The following is a 19,400-nucleotide window of genomic DNA, read 5'->3' on the forward strand; positions in this document are numbered from 1 at the left end:
CATTACAGAGAAGGTTGTTCCTGAGCTATGCAATAAAAGGATAGGATGTCAACTTCTAGAGAAGAAGCAAAGCCATAATCAAAGGTACAGAGGTTCCAATGAGTGAGTATTGATGGAACAGTGTGGATTCTAGCTTGACTAATTTAAGGAATGTTGACGTTATGAACCTGTACACTACAACTATTGACCTTTTGTGGTCCATCTTGTGAGAAGAGGCCATTGTTGGCAAGAACTTATCACAAAGACATCTAAGCACTTTTTATCTAAGGGGTAGGAAATGATGGAGAGAGCCCTGGGCCTGGAGTCAGCCAGACCCAAGTTCAAATTTGCTTCACATATATACTAGCTATATAACCCTGAGCAAGGCATTTATTTAACCTTGTTTGCCTCCATTTCCTCATCTATAAAATGAGCTGGAAAATCAAATGGCAAACTACTCCAGTATCTTTTACCAGGAAACCTCTTAATGGGGGCACAAAGAATTGCATATGACCAAATTAACTGAATAGCAATTTTTTTTTAATCAAAACTCCCTTTGGTTATTCATATTGCCCTTCTGCTCTGTGGTCATGTTATAGCAAGTACACAGAATTAACATTTCATTATTAAGTCAGTTAAGACCATAAATAACCCATTTTATGGAGGTGGTTGTTTATCTGCATAATTATGAATATCTTTCCAGGATAACTTTCTGTGGCATATGCTGTCAAAAATATGTGAAAGCTAATATTTCTGAGCAGTCGTCCACAACAGTGAGGTATACCATGAAGATGTTGGCAAGTGGAGCTGAAACTATCATCTTTATGTTTCTGGGAATCTCTGCTGTAGATCCAGCCATCTGGACTTGGAACACAGCATTCATACTCCTGACATTAGTCTTCATTTCTGTCTACAGAGCCATTGGTAAGGAAAGCCTACCTGCTTCGCTTAATTCTAAACATTATTATCTTATCCCAAGGCATCAAAATATCATACCTGAGAAGACTGCAGTAGGAACCCTTTGGATCATGTGTGCAGTGAAGGGGTTTCTAAGGCAGGAAGAAGGAATTCTGGAAACCTAATACATGATGGATTTATCAGACTTTTCAACATATTTTTGTCTTTAATTTCAAAGATTGTTCCTTGGTTACAAAAATCATTTTCTTTTCCTCCTTCCCCTTGCCCCACCCCTCCCACAGCCGACGGCAGTTTGACTGGGTATCGCATGTGTTCTTGATCAAAACCTCTTTCCATGTTGTTGGTATTTGCAAAAGGATGCTCATGTAGAGTCTATTTCTCTATTCATATCCCCTTCGACCCATGTCATTAAGCAATAGTGTTTCTTTTGTGTTTTTACTCCCACAGTTTTTCCTCTGGATATGGGTAGTATTTTTTCTCCTGTAACACTCTGGGTTGTTCAGGATCAATGCATTACCACCCATGGAGGAGTCCATTACATTCGATTGTACCACAGTAGATCAGTCTCTGTGTACAATGTTCTCCTGGTTCTGCTCCTTTCACTCTGTATCACTTCCTGGAGGTTGTTCCAGTCTCCATGGAATTCCTCCACTTTATTATTCCTTTTAGCACAATAGTATTCCATCATCAACAGCTACCACAGTTTGTTCAGCCATTCCCCAATTGAAGGGCATCCCCTCATTTTCCAATTTTTGGCCACCACAAAGAGTGCAGCTATGAATATTCTTGTTCAAGTCTTTTTCCTTATTATCTCTTTGGGGTACAAACCCATCAGTGCTATGGCTGGATCAAAGGGCAGACTTTCTTTTATCACCCTTTGGGCATAGTTCCAGATTGCTCTCCAGAATGGTTGGATCAATTCACAACTCCACCAGCAATAAATTAATGACCCCACTTTGTCTTTTTTTGTCTTTCTATTGAGAAGCCCCTCATCTGGATAATACAAAAATTCTCATGAGAAACTAAAGTATTATGGACACTGACTGACTAAAAATCCTTTTCAAGTTGCTCTTATTCTCCCTGTCCCAGTTACATATTAAAGTGCATTATGACCATAGAGTGGGTTAAGAATGACAACAGGTATGTTCCTGGACTTGTAGGTCAAGGAGAAAGCACGAAGCAGAGCTGGGACTAAGCATGGTCAAAGTAGGAAATCACCTAGTAAACTACATAGAGGTAGAAGGTAAAAAAGATATCATATAGGACAAATTTTAGTTTTACTTTTTATAAGTATATCGAATTTTCATGACACAAAATTTTCTTTGTGGCATGTAAATATTTTTTTCAATGATGTATTGTTACCTTTTTACACTCATGATTCACTGCCACTGGCTGGCAATAAGATATGGCAATATTTAAAATTGTGAGTGGAGTCATCATTTAAAAACTTTTTCTAGGAAACCCAAATATCTTTGCCTGGTCCAGTTTTAAACCAGGATAGTGAATGGGTTTCAAATCATAGAAATCATTTGGTTTCAGATTGACTTTCTTTGAACTCTGCAATTCCAAAATGATTTTCTAGTAAAAATCAAAGCCCGTGAATGAGGTCTAGGGAAGGGAATTTGGGAAGAATTATTCTGAGATAATTTACAAGCTTTCTTCCATAAGCAAGTTCTTATTCTTTCATCATGAGCAAGATCCATCCTGATAATCTCATTCCACAAGTAGTAGTGAAATGGGGGCTCAGAGTGAGGCATTCCACAAATTCTATACCTGCAGCATGAATAACTTATTGAGACTAAAAAGTTTCTCATTGGTTGCCAAAGAATTACAAGGCAGGTAAGGAGGGAGTGGCAGCTGGGAGATTTGAATCTTTGTGTTTTTGTTCACAAGGTTGGCACTGGGACAACCAAGTCCCCACACAGAAACAGAGTTCCTTCCCTTTTTTGGCAGTCACATTGGGAACAAAAGTTGGAATTTCAAATGAGAACATGGAGTAAGGAAATGAGCCATTTTTACCTTATCCGTTTCTGCCATCTTTGTACTGTGGCATTAACATCTACCTCTGAAAATAATGCAGTAAGCTAATTTTAAGCTTGAGTTCAAGTTTGAGCTGTGATGATGTAAGGCCATACACAGTTACAGCTCATATTCACCCATCCAAGATTGAAATCATTTCCAGTGACTGCTGAGAAACAAAGAATTAGTGTCCACACCATCACACACATTGAAAATGTAATGCCTTACCAAGTGGATGAGGATTTTAAATTGAAGTGTCAAACTTCCGTTCATATTTTGAAGTAAACTATGGCATTATGAGGTTGAGAAATAGTTGTCGGTGTCTCATTAAGAGGATGTCTGAGGATATTCAGCTTTACTTCCATGTGTAACCCTATAGATATTTTTGGTCTGGACACTGGTCTTGGGGAGGCTGTGAGAGGTATTCTCCAGATGAATTTCTCACAAAAGAAATATAATAGGAAGAATAGTGTTTGGAACCTGTTTTCTATCACCCCGCTAATGAAATTTCCTATTTTGTAAGATAATCATGAAAATAGATTACTAGATCCTCTACCTTTCCTGAGAATTGAATTACCATGCTAGGTAGAAGCAAATCCATTCTCACTCTTCATATGCCTATGAGGCATCTTGAACACAAACTTAAGGAAATAAGTTTCTCTGAGTTCTATTTCCTATGGGTTCCTAAGTCTGTTTCTGCTAGACAAACTGACAGAGAGACAGTGATGAAATATAACTAAATGAGTCTATGGTAAAATTTTTTTTAAAATACCACATTCTTGCCCCTGAGCTCTCTTCTGAGGGAGAAGAAAGTCTGTGTCTTAAGGGGTAAAATAAAATTGAATAGCAGTTCTGTCAGAATTTAATAAAACATTTCTTCCAAGCTTTACTCCAGAAGGGAGATACTAAACAAATGTGTTTGCTGTGTGATGAGACCACAATGCAGATTTCTTCTAGGTGTCGTCTTACAAACGTGGCTTCTGAACAAGTACCGGATGGTCCAATTGGAGATAATAGACCAAGTGGTCATGTCATATGGGGGACTCCGGGGAGCAGTTGCTTATGCCCTGGTTGTTCTTTTGGATGAAAAGAAAGTGAAGGAGAAAAACCTCTTTGTGAGCACCACCATCATCGTGGTGTTCTTTACCGTCATATTCCAGGTAATTCTGTAGCCAGGTTTTATGTGCTTAGACAAAGAGACTAAGGCAGAATGGTTGTCCCTAAATCCAAAAGGGTCATTAGCTGCAAATGAGTATTATAAAAGTGTTTCAAGGCACCAAAAGCCTAATTGGCTTTGTAATTTTAGTAACTAGGAACCTGTTTTATAGGTTTTCACGTGGCACCACATGGGACCCAACACAATTTGTCCTGCCTTTAAAAAAAGTTCTTCCTCAGACTGTCGCTGATTAACAAAGCCAAAGTTAATATTTCAGCTAACATTACTCAGCACCAGCCAGAGTAGCCCCCTTTTTATGACAAAAGGAAGGGAACAAGATAGTGAGGGAAAGCACGTAGGTGTCACTTTTCAATACCCTGCTGAAACTAAGAAGCTACTCAGGTCATTTATTTAGGTACTACTCTCTTCAGGAAAGCCAGCTAGAGCAGAGAATGCTGGAGGAGGAAAAATTACACTTATTATCTCGGCTGTTCTCCATGGGTTGGTTCTCTGCTATCTCTGCTGACATTCAAAAATCATTCCTCCTACTCAGGATTAAGCACAAGTGACTTCGTTTACCTCCATTCCACTGACACTGGAGGTTTGGTTAGTTTGGCCATGAAGCCATTTTTTTTTCAATTCTTACTTCAAGTATAACAATGGTGAGGAAGAGGTTCCAATTTGAATTATATTATAATATCAGGGAGGTTGGCCTTAATTCATTTCTCATTGACCACTGAAGAAGCATGTCTAGAACTCTGGGCTATTTTTTAAAAATCTCTGGATATCAAGGTCTGAATTAGTGATAGAAAATGAATATTAGTTCTTGTGATGATAATTTTTACTTATGTGGCTTGATGAGATGGTCATTTGGTTCAGAGAACCTGGACTCAAATACAATGGTGGCATGAGCATGACGTAGTGGTAAAGTCAACTGGCTTCATCAGGCCTTACTTTCTTCTTTTGCGTAATGGGCCTGGAGAGGCATAGGAAGGCTGGCCTATTTCAAGAGTTCTTTAAAAAAACAAACAAACAAACAAAAGAAAACCCTTATTTTCTGTCTTAGAATCAATACTGCAGTCATTTCCAAGGCAGAAGAATAGCAAGGGCTAAACAATTGGTATCAAGTGCCTTGTCCAGGGTCACACAGATAGCATTATTTCAGAGATTCTTAAATGTTAGTGATTTTATAGATTGATTTTAGGGAAGTATAATTTTTTTAAATAGTTGTATAGTTATTTTATAATAATAATTGGTTCCCTTTATAATCCTATATATTTTATGGTATGTATTTTAAAACATTTTGAGGAAGACAAACCAAAAAGACAGTCACATACAAAAATCACACACACACACACACACACACACAAATTAAGATTTAGTAAACCTTAATGAAATAATAGACTCCATGAAAACTAGAATAGTCCAAACAGAAACAAGTATTTCTAAGAATTTAAAAAAAATTAGAGTGAAATCAAAAGATTAAAAAATAGAAGAAAATGTACCTGGCATAAAAACAAACTCTCCTTATTGAAGGAGAAATAATTTAAGAATAATTGAATTCAGGGATTATGATGATGATGTGCTAGGACCTAAGACAGCTCAGATCTCAGGAAAATACACCAACAAAACTTTAAAATGTACTGTTAACTGGCAAAATAAGGAGAATCACACTTGGACGGACTCCTCCACCCATCCCAGGGTTGCACAGGGGAAGAAATGTTCTGGACACAAAGACTCTAAAAGAACCTGGAAAAAAATGAAATAAGAGATAACAAAATAGAATGGCTAAGATGTAAAGAATGTCAAACAAAACTGAAACCTTAGAACAAATAGTAGAAAATTTCACTCAAGAACTGAATGCCCTGGTGAGACAGATAGGAGAGGACTCATTGAGATAAAAAAATATTAAAACAAAATTAAAAATTAAAATGACCACAAAAGAAAAAAGATAAGGCATAAATCAACAATTGATCTGAAAAATAATGCAAGGCAAAATTATCTAAAAATCACTGGATTATATGAAAATCATGACCAAAAAAAGACTGCATATCATATATCAAAAAATTACTAAACTCATAGAACAGGAAAAAAAAACAGAAATCAAGCAGAAATTGGATATGGACCAACATATGTAGATACAACCTAGACATAGAATGTGATAACATAATAAAATTAGAAGATGCAGTTTTTATATGTATAAATAGGGAAAGAGTTCATGACTAAAGAGGTGGTAGAAAAGATCATGTAAGATAAAATTTAAAAATTGTTATAATACAAAAGTGAAACTGTGCACAAATGGAATACAATTAAAATTAAAAAGGAAACAGGAAACATGGGGTGGGGGAGAATCTTTGAAGGCATTTTCTCTGGAGAAAAGTTTCATATCCAAGATATATAAGAAATTAATTCAAGTGTATAAGACTAAGTATCATTCTCCAAATGGTCAAAACATATGACTAGTTTTCAAAGGAAGAAATCTAAGTTATTAATAGCTATTTTTTATTCTTAATCATTTATAATTAGAAAAATGAAATTAAAGCAAGTTCTACTTCACATCCATTAGATTGTCACATCCATTAGATATTGGTAGAGTTGTGACTTTGTCTAGCCATTCTGAAATGCACTTTGAGACTATACTCCAGAAGTAATAAACCATACTTATCCTTTGACTCAACTATGCCACTACTAAATCTTTACCCAAGAGATATTAAAGAAGGAAAAAAGGGAGCTGTATGCACATACACACACACACACACACACACACACACACACACACACACACACAAACCTTTATAAAATATTTTTTATAGTAACTCCAAACCAGAAACTAAGATATGACCTACCTACTGGGACATGGCTAATCATATTATGCTATAGTGATATAATGGAATATTATTGTACCATAAAAATGACAAAATTTATAATTTCAGAGAAAATTTGAAAGACCTATAGGATCTAATATAGAATAAAGGGGGCAGAATTTAGAGAATAATTTATGCCCTGGCAATATTAAATAGAAAAATAACTTGAGTCTGGAGAACTGATTATGCAACCTCCATTCCAAGAAGTAATGGATTAAAATGCTGGATATGCATTCTTGGACTAGTCCAATGTTTAGGGAAGGTGTTTTAGTTAGGAGTAGAAAAAATAAATGTGAGACTCCCTGAAAACCATGATTTTATAAAAGCAGACATTACATTTAAAGAAACCACAAATGAAAACTATCTAGATCTATTAGAACCTGAGGGAAAAATAAAATAAAAAGAATATATCAATCACCTTCTGAGAGAAACCCCAAAAGGAAAAGTTTCAGAAATATTATAACCAAAATTCATCTTTCCTACAGCAAAGAAAACATACAGAATATGTGTACAGAAAGAAACATTTAAAATATCAAAGAACTACAGAGAAAGTCATATGTTGTTAAATTGATTTGTTATTTTCAACCCTTTGTGACCCCATTTGGGATTTTCTTGGTAAAGATACTGGAGTGGTTTACTATTTCCTTCTCCAGTTCATTTTACAAAGAAGAAAGCTGAGGCAAACAGGGTCAAATGATTTGCCCAGGGTCACACAGCTATTAAGTATCTGAGGCTGGATTTGAACTCAGATCCTCCTAACTCCAGACTGAACACTCTATCCACTGTGCTTCTGCTGTCCTGAGGATCATAGAGACCCTGGCAATTTCTACTATAAATGAGATGAAATCTTGGAACACAAAACATCCTCATAACCAAAAATAACTTTATATATGAAAGTATAATCCTACAGAAGAAAAAAAAGTATAACTTTAATGGAATAAAAGACTGCCAAGTATTTTTGATTAAAAGATCAGAAGTTAGTTGGAAATTTGAAATACAAACAAAAGAATCAAGAGAAGTCTAGAAAGGTAAATTTCTTCAAACAGAAGGAACTGTAGGATGGTATATATTATTCTAGAGTAGAAAAAGAAATTTAGTATCTTCAAAAGGTTTTGAGAGAATTAATTTTTTTTAAAAACAGAAGCATTGGGAAGAGATTGGTTCTATTTAGAGGATTTCAAGAAAGGAGAAAGAGAGAAGGAAGTCAAAAGGGATACATACCCTAGTCTAGGAAGGAGCAAACTTTGCTATTTTTTCATATTTGGGAGTATGTGAAAAGAGGATACACTCATGTAGAAGAATATGGAGGGAATGGCCATTAAAGGATTCTCACTCTTAAGCAGAAAGAATTGAACACACACAAAAATATCATCCTCAACAGGGCAACAAGGAATAGGTAGGTGTGTGTGAAGAGGGAAAATAATACTGAGGAAGAAATAATCACAAGTAAATAAATTTCCTGATCCAATAGGTGTGATTAATGAGGAGAAAAAAGAAAAGAACTAGGATCAAAGGGGTACCCCTCAGCTAGAGAATATCAGAACAAATTGTGGTTTATGAATGTAATGAAATATTATTATGTTGTAAGAAATTTTGAAGTTTTCAGAGAATCCTGGATAGCATGGAATGCTAGAACAAAGGGAGGAGATCCAGGAGAATAATTTATACAAGGAAAACAATATTGTAAAGAAAAATCAACTTTGATAGACTTAAGAAGTTCAATCAATGCAGTGATCAAACCATGTCTCCCGAGGATTGATGTTACCCATTTCCTGGCAGAAGTGCTATAGGAAAGGTGCAGGACTATGTCGACACCTAGATTTAAAATATATACTGTGGTCTTCTATTCATTATGACCACTAATGAATTTTTTAAAATATAGTTATTATACTCTGTGTTTAAAGTCAGGAAAACATATGGAACATTTTCGAGAGATTCCCATATATTTTAGGTTTCAAACAATTTAATGCTCCAGAACTTAAAGGGTTAATTCTGAGGTACCAGAAGAACTCTCTTGTTAAAAATTAAGCTAAGTTTTCACTAGATTCAGTGCTCCTGTGGAAAATATTATTTTGGTTACTATTTTTTTCACTCAGTTATAAGTACCCAAGTCAGAATTGAACTTTTTGACCACCCTATGGCATCTAAAAACAAACAAAACACTGAATCTATATAACAAATGCTTGAGAAATGTTTATTGTTTGAAGATTGCATCTGTTGTTTGAGTCCCAGTACTAATAATAATGAAAGAGCAATGATCCTGGAATCAGGAAGAATCATCTTTTTGAGTTCAAATCTGACCTCAGACACTTATTAGCTGTATAACCATGGGCAAGTCACTTAACTCCATTTGCCTTAGTTTCCTAATCTGTAAATGAGCTGGAGAAGGAAATAACAAACCATGCCAGTATCTTTGCCCAGAAAACATCAAATGGGGTCATGAAGAGTTGGACACAAATGAAAAAAATGACTGAACAACAAGTAGTAATAAGCTCCATTTTTCCTTCTATGACCAGGGAAATGAATGTGGACAAGTAGTTAAGAGCAAATCATCTTTGATACGAAGTATGGAGTGTAGAGATAGTTTTTTTTTTCCTACAGCAGTCCTGGGATGGGGTAGGGTGTAGAAAGAGTGAGGCAGTAGAGCCCAGAAGTTATTGCAGCTTTTCTATACAAGCTAAAAACTTCCCCACACTAATACTCCCATACCTTAAATGGGTAGAAGCCAACCCATCACAGACAGTATGGAAAAACAAAGGGAACAGTATTTACACTTCCTAAATGTGAAGAGGAATGTATTTCACGTTTTACATTAAATGTTATTAATAGCCATTACCAATTAGTATTGGAAAGCAACAAAAGTATTTAAAAGTATAAATGTACTACTATAGTATAGCTGTCATTAATGTTTATTGTTCCTTTCCCTGAGAAAAAAGAGAATGTTTTTCTTCATGGGCCTGAAGCCACAACTGAGAAGGGGATAAAAATCCCCTTTCTAAAGGAGCTCTGGCTTCTTTTCTTTATGTTCTTTGTGTGTGGGAAGAAGTAATTTTCCAAATAACCTTGAAATGAATTAAAGGAATCAATGACGTAAGAAAAGTAAGCAATTTGTTACCTCCTAAGATCCAGGTCCAATGAATAATCTTTCTGTGACACAAAACCCTTATAAACAAACAGGCAGTTCAGTGAGCATGCATATGTAAGATACTGAGAGTTCTGATGGAACAGGTTCTATTTGTCCCCATTTCATGAAGAAATGGTCTCAGTTAATTTAGTGGTAGCAAACTCCCAGTGCAGGGCATTCAAACATTTTATTCTGTTATTAACCTGCAGCTCAACATGCCCCTGGGGCACATCCAGAATTCAGAAAACAGTCCTGTTGTGGTTGTTGCTAAGACTGATTTTGTTAAATGCTGACAGTCTAATAGGAGGAGGACTTTATTTTATTCTAACATGACAGACTTTCCCTAAATCAGACCTGAGTGACAGATGACATTTCATGAACAAAGCTCCTTGAGACAGATAGGGTTGAGTTCATACCAAAAGTTTCTCCCCAAGAGTCAGATTTCTGCCAAACGCTGGTCTACAGAAGGTGGTTTTTAAAAAAAAACAAAATGATTTAAAACATAATCTAATAGTAGAGGTGACCTCTAGAGATGGCCTAGACTAGAGATGGCCCATACCCACTGGGGTAACATACAACACTGACCATTGTTCAGATCCACAACTGTCAGCTTGATGTGACTGACATAAATTAATATAGCATATACTAATGCAGGACTTAGCAACATCTTTATTTTGATATTCTCCATCAAAATGCATTAGTTCTATTGACAAACTAAGGCCTAGAGGGAGGGATGGAGGGAAGAAGGAAGAAGACAAAGGGAAAAGTAAAGGAAATGGACATGATGAGAAAGACTGAAGATGCCCTGACTAGTAAAGTCAACCAATCTGAGAGTTTAAAGCTCCTATTCTTCCACTGGTCTGATCTGTAAAAAAGGCTTCATTCCTTTTTTATGAAAAAAAAAATCTACACTTCTCTTTACTCCACGTAACGATTTTAAATATAAAGGATGCCACAAATGTTTAACATTTTGCTCTTCCTAAAAGGAAACTTTTGGAGGCTGCACAAATTAAAATGTCTGGAGTAAGCACATTGTTTTCAGCCTCATTTCCTTTTTCTTTATAGACTAGAATAACATGAATTTGAGTCAGCTAAGTGTTTATTCATACATACAGTCATCCCTTGATTATTCACATACATATCACACCCACAGCAGAGCTGTGGGTAATACAGGATGACAGGTAATCCAAGACTCATTTGTTTCTGGCTTTGGAATATTTTTATTCTACTTAGATTTGAATATATCTTTTCCCATAGTCCTGAACCACTTCTGTCTCATCATACCACCCTCAGGTCTAAAAATTTTCAATCAGAGCACAAGCTTTGGAATCTTCTCCCAGTATTTTAGTCTAAGGACTAGCCTAACCAAGTTTAAGTAAGAAATGATAAATACCAGGTTGGCTACAAGATGGCCACAGTACCTCTCAAAGACCACCTGCTAAATTATAGATTGTAATCCTCCAAATGGGAGGATGAATTGCTCCCACAGATGAACTCAGAACCTTGAAACATTATTGACATATACGTTTTGACTGTGGGTGTAACTAATGTTCCAAAAATTGACTTCAAAACAATTATGCTATTCTGAAAAAACCTGACTGAGAAAGAGCTAGTGCCTACTTCTTGCTCAACACTTTGCTTCAGTCCATTACAGTTTACTTATATCAAAAAAGGTAAAGTATTTAAGTATTTGAATTTCCACCTGAAAACGGCAGCAGGATTTGAGAAGTTCAAAAAATATAAAGTGTAGGGTAGTTGTGAGTCCATGAGGTGGACCCCCAGAACATGAGCTCCTTAAGGACAAGAATTATCTTGTTTTTGCCTTTGCTTGGCACAGTATCTTACATAAAGCAAGTTCTTAATAAATTATGTTATTACCAAAGACTGATATAAGTATATGTTGTATTACAGAAACAGTTCAATTCAATTTTCTGGTATTCCAGAGACCCTTTATCATTTCCTTTTTATCCAGATCATGTTTCCTTAATACAAACCTCAAAATTTCTCCTCAATATCTCAGAGGACCTAGAGACAAATCTCATTTCTGACATTATTTGTGTGGTTTTTAAGAAGTGATTTAACCTCTGTGAGTCTCAGTTTCCTAATCTGTAAAATGAGATATTGAACTAGAGAGTCTCTGAGATCTCTTTAATGTTTTCATCTATAATCCTAAACTCCCTGTTTTCCCTCTGATGAACAACTCATTCCAAAAATAACTCTAAAATATTTTAGAGCTATGTTGGAAAACCTATGGCTACTCCCTTCCCCCTCTCCATGGGTGTCTCAGGACATTTCTCACATGATCCTCCCCTCTGCGTAGCAGCCCAATGGGAGTGTTTCCTTCCTCCCCTGTCTAAGGTAAGGCAGAGGGCTCACATGTAGCATGAGGGTGCAATTTGGGCATTTGGTCTCTGAAAGGTTCACCATCATTGCTTTAGACCATTTTGTTCTTGGTTATTTGACATCTACAGCACATGCTGAGATATCTACTAATGATGAAAGGAGGTCTTGCCAACATATATATATATATATATGGTAGCACTTTCTGAGGGTTTTGCCTGAGGTTTTGTTCAGTTATTTTCCAGTTATGTCCAATACTTCATGAATGAATTCTTTGAAAAGACACTGAAGTGGCTTGCCATTTCCTTCCCTGGCTTACTTTACAGATTGGGGAATTGAGACAAATAGGGTCACATAGCTAGTAAGTATCTGAGACCAGATTTCAACTCAGGAAGATGAGTCTTTCTGACTACAGGCCCAGCACTCTAGTCACTCTGCTACCTAGCTGCCCTTGTTTTGCCTGATAACTTAATTCTAAGGAGATGTCTGTATGGATACTGGGATGCTTGGGACCAGAGGCACACTAATATAAACCATTTGACAGCCCATCATTGCTTACTTAAGAAGAGTAAGCCCTGGTGGTCAACAGGGAATAAACCAGATAACAAAAAGGTGTATTAAAATGGACTAGTTTTTAAATGACAGCAGACCTTTAAAGTAGGATTCAGAGCCATTGTGGATAAATCGTTTACAGATAATTGAGGACTGACTATAAGTTTCTCTGATCTCATAGGGTCTGACCATCAAACCCTTGGTACAATGGCTGAAGGTGAAGAAGAGTGAACACCGAGAACCAAAGCTCAATGAAAAGCTTCATGGCAGAGTAAGACCCCACAAGGGCAGTGAGATGGGAAAGAGTTCTTAGTATCAATCAGGTGAATCAGTCTGCTAAGGACCATCAGGGTCCACAAGAACTCAGTGATTGCCTTTTATGAGCCTGGCTTCCCTTTCATGCTGCCTTCATGTACTCCAGGCCATGGGATAGAGCAAAGGAAGCACTTTCAAGTTTCAAGACTCATTGAGTTAATTTACAAAAGGGAGTTAATCCCTCTTAATCTTCCTGGAGGGATGAGGAGGGAGAAGGAAGGAGGTGTTGAAATGGGAACAAGAGCACAGAGGGATTAAAGCTAAAAAGAGAATGCAAAAAGAAACACAATTTCTCAGGGACATTAACAGAAATATCTTCATTTTTAAAGGCTTTTGATCATATTCTCTCTGCCATTGAAGATATATCTGGACAAATAGGACACAATTACTTAAGAGACAAGTAAGTAGTTTTAATTACTCTTAATAAAGTCAAGCATTTAAGAAAACATAATGTGTTTATCTTGGATTCCATTAACTTTATTGCTCCAGTGAACATTTATTTTTGCATGCTTGTTGGTATTCTTAAATGTATCTGTCTTGATAAAATTCTAATCTTACAAAGGCTTGAGAGCAATGTGTTATTGACAGTCAACAATATTTGTTAAGTATTCATCATATACATTCTTACTAGAGTTTTATTATAAGACTAATTTGTATTAGAGAATATAAAAGAAATAGAGGATCTAGTTTGAGATATCTGGAATAATTTATTTACCTAGGAGCATAAAAATGAATACAATTTCAAATAGCATGTAAGTATTGAAGTTCAGAGAAGGTTTTTGAGTCTTACAGCCTTGGAACTGGAAAAAATATAAAGTTCACCTTCATGGAAGCAGCATGGTGGACAGGGGGCTGCACTTGGTCCTTGACACTGATAACTTGTAGGTCCATTGGGTAAAGTCCCTTCACCTATCAGAGCCTCAACTTTCTTCCCTGTAAAATGGGAATGTTAGGATATTCCTCAAATTGTGAGGACTGAATATGATGATGTATATAAGTGCTTTCAAACTTGAAAGTGCTGTATAAATAGCTAGTATGTGGTCTAGTGCCTTCATTTTGCAGATAAAGAAACTGAGGCCTGGGGATGTTGAAGGTATCATTCCCACTCCTGCTGTCCAACATTTTTGTTTCCATTTTAGGTGGTCCAATTTCGATAGAAAAGTCCTAAGTAAATTACTGATGAGAAGATCAGCTCAAAAGTCCAGAGACCGGATTCTGAATGTTTTCCATGAGCTCAACCTGAAGGATGCTATTAGCTATGTGGCTGAGGTACTTTCAAAAAGAATTTTGGGCTATAACCATTGTTCTTAAGTTTTATACTTAGCCACAGGACAATTTAAAAGTTCTGTGTGGATGTTACACCTAATTACATTACCTGCTTCCAGTTATACTAAGTGGCATTCTTTGGAACTCAAAAGGTTTAGTACTACTGCCCTTCTCATACTGTCTGACTGATAAGCGCCAGGTTCTGATTGTCTCACTGTTTCCAATGACAGGATCTCATTCCTAAAGCTGCCTCTCATTACTCTGACAACCATCCTGGAAAGGGTGTCTCCTCAGGAGGTTATAATTTTCACTCTCTGTTCATGTCTTTCTCCAAAAATTATGCCTTTCCAAGATGGCACTTGGTATAAAGACCCCCCCAAAGATCCTCAGATTGTCCTACTAGGTCAGACTCATGGTCCATCCAATTCCATTATCAGTATCACTGAAGGATATGTCATAGGAAAGAATTTCTTTTTTTTTTAAACCTTTACCTTCCATCTTGGAATCAATACTGTGTATTGGTTCCAAGGCAGAAGAGTGGTAAGGGCTAGGCAATGGGGGTTAAGGGACTTGCCCAGGTTCACACAGATGGGAAGTATCTGAGGCCAAATTTGAACCTAGGACCTCCCATCTCTAGACCTGGTTCTCAATTCAGCTGTCTCCCCCTCGCCCCCCATAGGAAATACTTTCAACAGCTTTGATGTCAACCTCAAAGGTTAATCATGTACTTAGAATGGAATAATAAAAAATAGCTTCTGAATCCTATCCCAAAACTCTCCTCACTTTCAGTATGGCTGCAAGAGTCCTACTGGTTTTGACACAAGTGCAATGGTATGAATAGGAAAGAACTAAGAAGGTGCCAAATCAAAGCCATCACTTACCTTAAAGCACAGGCATCACTGCCTAGTGTATAATTTGTGTAGACTGTGTCTAAAATAAGCATGGCCCAGTGCATAAAATTTTCCCCAAGGTCATCCTTAGCATGGGAAACAAAACCACACATACAGGGATAACCATTCAGTTTACCAGACTCCCCAGCATCATGTTCCTTAGTCATAAAAATGTCTCACCTAGGTCTCTCTCTTCCCAAAACAAATAGCTCAGTCAGCACAGTTTAATGTTTTAGAGTGGGAGGAGCAGCTGATGGGCTTGATAGAGACTTTCCTTCCCTACAGATAACTTTGTCTCTCTGATTGTCATAATAGCTGCTCTCTTCACCCCCCTCCACAACTTTCAATTTTCTGTCAAGTGTAAACTCAGCTCCAGCCCTGGATCACTCACTGCCCATCTTCTCCATTTTTATACCTGGGTCATCATGTTTTGCTAGAGGGAATGCAAAACTGCCATTACGAGTCATAGTTAAGGTCAATAGCATTTATTAAGTGCCTACTATGAGCCAGGCCCTGTGCTCAGTATATGTTGCCATTTCCTAGTTAGCAGAGCTGGTACACCTAGCCCTAGCATCACTTTAGTAAGCCATTTTTTGGTCTTGCCTGACTCCTCATGACTATATTTGGGATTTCCTTAACAAAGACACTGGAATGGCTTTCATTTCCTTCTCCAGATCATTTTACAGGTTGGGAAACTGTGCTTTAAGATAAGTGATGGCTTTGATTTGGCACCTTCTTAGCTCTTTCCTATTCTATCCTATTGTATATATTCTAACTTTATATAATATTAAAATTAGGCAAGCATGCCATCTATGATTTTATCTAGGTCACTGATAAAATTCTCACACAGCATAGGACCATGTTTAGATATCTGAGACACTCCCCTGGACATTTTTTTGCCAAGATGACATCAATCTATGAATGCCTGTATTAATTAGATTCAGTTGTTCAGTTTTGAATCCACCTAAATATACTATCATGTAAGCCCACCATTTCCCCATTATTTCTTCAAAAACTATTGCATGAGAGAATTTGTTAAATACTTTTCTAAAATTTAGATAAACTATTTTTATAATATTCTTCTGATCTACCAATTTCACAACTTTACCAAAAAGAAAATGAGAGCGCAGCTAGGTGGCTCAGGGGACAGAGTCAGTTCTGGAGACAGGAGATCCTGGGTTCAAATCTGACCTTAGACACTTCCTAGCTGTGTGACTGTGGGCAAGTCACTTTACCCCAATTAACTAATCCTAATCACTCTTCAGTCTTGGAACTAATACAAAGGGTTGGGGGAAAATGAGCCATTTTCCCTTTTCCCTTCAAAGACACACAGGTTTCTTGTATTTTAAAAAAGAAAGAGAAAACCCCAAACTCTTAAACTGACACTATCCATTTCTTTTCCTCTAATGATAATTCTCAGATAAGTAGTTTATGTGAGTATGAGTAGTTCCTTCCATTTCTTCAGTGTTTGTTCCTTTCTGTCCCCACTTACATTACTCTACATAAAGTAGTATTGAAGGTCACTGTGGCTTTCTTATGGTTGAATTGAGGGGTTTTTTCAGTCTCTATCATTACCTCTTTGCTACATTTAACATTACTTATTCTCTTCCTTCTTAAAACTCTCTTCTGCTTTTACTTCCATTGATCCAACTATCATAGCAGTACTGAATATTTTCGAATCCAATTTCAACCTCTCCCCCTAATTCTAATATCATATTTACAATTACTTAAAGATATTTATTTCCACTTTGATATCTCAATAGAACCATGATCTTTTGAGCATGAATAGGAATAAAAGAGTCGCTGAGGTTCTTTCTCAGCTCTCAGATTGTGTTATCCTGTGATACTCCCTCTACTCATATAAATTGTAACTCATCTCTACCTTTTCATATTGTTTTATATTTATCTCTGTCACTTCATCAGTCTCCCACAGAGTCTTTCATGAATGCCAGTTCTGCCTGTCTCTTATTCTTCATTCTTACTACACAACCAGCCCATTGGTTTTTCTTGTCATACCTGTTCTTGAGAGGTAGGGGGTTATAGTGGAAAGAATGTTGAACTTGGCATCAAAGAGACCTTGGTTCCAATCCAGATCTAATACTTACTAAATTGTGTGATCTCAGGCCAGTCATTTAACTTTTCAGAGCCTTGGTATCTTCATCTATAAGAAGAAAAATAATACTTATAAGCCCTCACTCACAAAGTTATTGTGGGGAAAGCACTTCCTACATCTTAAAACACTGTACACATGTGAAGCATTATTGATGATTTCTATCACATGACTGCTCAAATCAACTGTATTTAAGAGGACCTTTGGAATATGCCATAGCTACTTGTTATCCACCATATGTTTTCCATTACTCTTTGAGGAACCTATTTTTTTACTCTTTTGAGATTATTGGATTCTGAGGTCCTCAATTAGATGGTAGCATGAAGTGAATATTGGTGCTCAAAAGCGTGACATTGGAAGCACAACATTCTAACACTACCCTTAAGCTTTATGAAGTACTTTCTTCACAAGCCTATGGGGGTATTGTTGTTTGTCCTTCATTTTCAAAACAGACTTTATATCACACTCTCAGAGTCAGAGTACATTGTATTTGGCTATGGCTGTATTAGGCACAAGTGGTCTGTTAGAACATTTGCTGGGGAGATGGTTCTAGATTTGCATAACTCTTTTTCCTTTGTGTTTCTATAGTTCTGCTTTGTTCATGGAGTACATTACCTTCTTTGAGGTGGGTCCAACACCATGTTGGATGGTCCTATACCAACATTTCTCATGTGTCACAGTCAATACTAAAGTTCTTCAGTGATACCTTGAGAATGTACCACTTATACCACTTCTTCTGACCACCTCATGAGTGTTTATCATGTGAGGAGGTAGTTAATACAAGCCTGAAGGAAATAAAAGTCCTATAAAACAATCAACAAATAATGGAATAAAAAATTATTTTGTTTTCTCAACTTCTCATCAGTTTGGTGTCTAAAGACACAGTCTGCTATAGAAAATAATCTGTGGAAACTTGCATCTGTAAAAGTTCACCTTCTCATATTTTCATCTTTTATGTGTACATAGATTACTCTCGCAAATACTTTGTTGGATGAGAAAGGAAGTATGTAGGGCAATAGTGCTAATGCCTTCTCAGTCACCTTTTTATTTAAAAATACTATCTCTGAACTTTTCCATTCTTTGAGAAGATTCCAATTTTTTTGAGACATCTTGAAAAGAAAGCTTTTTAAATTGTGTTGCTATGAGCCTGTTTTTTTTCCCCCCTGTATCTATATGATTGAGTACTATTGCTGTTCTCAACTCCAAGTGCCTTTACCACTTCTTCCTGAAGAGGGAATGTGGCTTAATGAGAAAGAGTTCTTCTGAGCCTTTGTGACAAAATACCTGGCCTCATATCCCAGCTTGGACTCATAGAACTGTGTGGCCCTGGGAAAGTCACTTAATTTCTCTGAATTTTGACTTCCTCATCTGCAAGTGGAAATGATAATGCTTGTATTACCTTCCCTTGCAGTCTTATAAAGAAAGTACTTCACTAAAGGGTTCCATGTGAGTTACTGAATATTATAGTGTTAGAGCTGAGATGCTGGCCTCCACTGTTATCACTGATGTCAATAGATTTCTGTGGAAACACCAGAAGATCTATTCCATTTCATATCCACTTTTTGTTCTTCCAACTGTTCATCTCCATATATTCTTATTAGGATCTGGTTTAGCTTAGTCTCAACCAAGTTCTCTAATGGCATGCTTTCTTTCCAGTAACTTTTTGCTCCATTACATTGGGGGGGGGGGGAAGCTCTTAATGAACAGGGCCCTTGGCTGCCATGTTTTTCATCCTTTCCAATCATACTTTGGGCCATAACTATCCTTTGCCAAGGTAGGTTTTGTCCCTACTATCCTGTTAACTTTTTTGCATTATCAGCAACAAGGCAGGTGGGGAATTCAGCATGTACCTGTACTCTGTCCATTA

General features: G+C 36.8%; 1 protein-coding gene across 4 annotated transcripts in view; it reads left to right on the top strand.

Moving 5' to 3' along the window:
* SLC9A3 (solute carrier family 9 member A3) overlaps positions 1–19,400 on the top strand; it is a 133,029-nt gene that overhangs the window by 87,846 nt on the left and 25,783 nt on the right. For all 4 annotated transcript variants that reach the window (XR_008917819.1, XM_056824346.1, XM_056824345.1 and 1 more), the window contains exons 6-10: positions 683–903; positions 3,874–4,076; positions 13,134–13,223; positions 13,597–13,667; positions 14,407–14,536. Coding sequence is in view for 3 of the 4 variants with exons in the window: in XM_056824346.1 (XP_056680324.1) it covers positions 683–903; positions 3,874–4,076; positions 13,134–13,223; positions 13,597–13,667; positions 14,407–14,536 (715 nt within the window). In the remaining variant the exon portion in view is untranslated. The remainder of the gene's footprint in view (positions 1–682; positions 904–3,873; positions 4,077–13,133; positions 13,224–13,596; positions 13,668–14,406; positions 14,537–19,400) is intronic.

The sequence above is a fragment of the Monodelphis domestica genome, chromosome 3, assembly GCF_027887165.1.
Source record: "Monodelphis domestica isolate mMonDom1 chromosome 3, mMonDom1.pri, whole genome shotgun sequence".
In the NCBI taxonomy this organism is placed as follows: Eukaryota; Metazoa; Chordata; class Mammalia; order Didelphimorphia; family Didelphidae; genus Monodelphis; species Monodelphis domestica.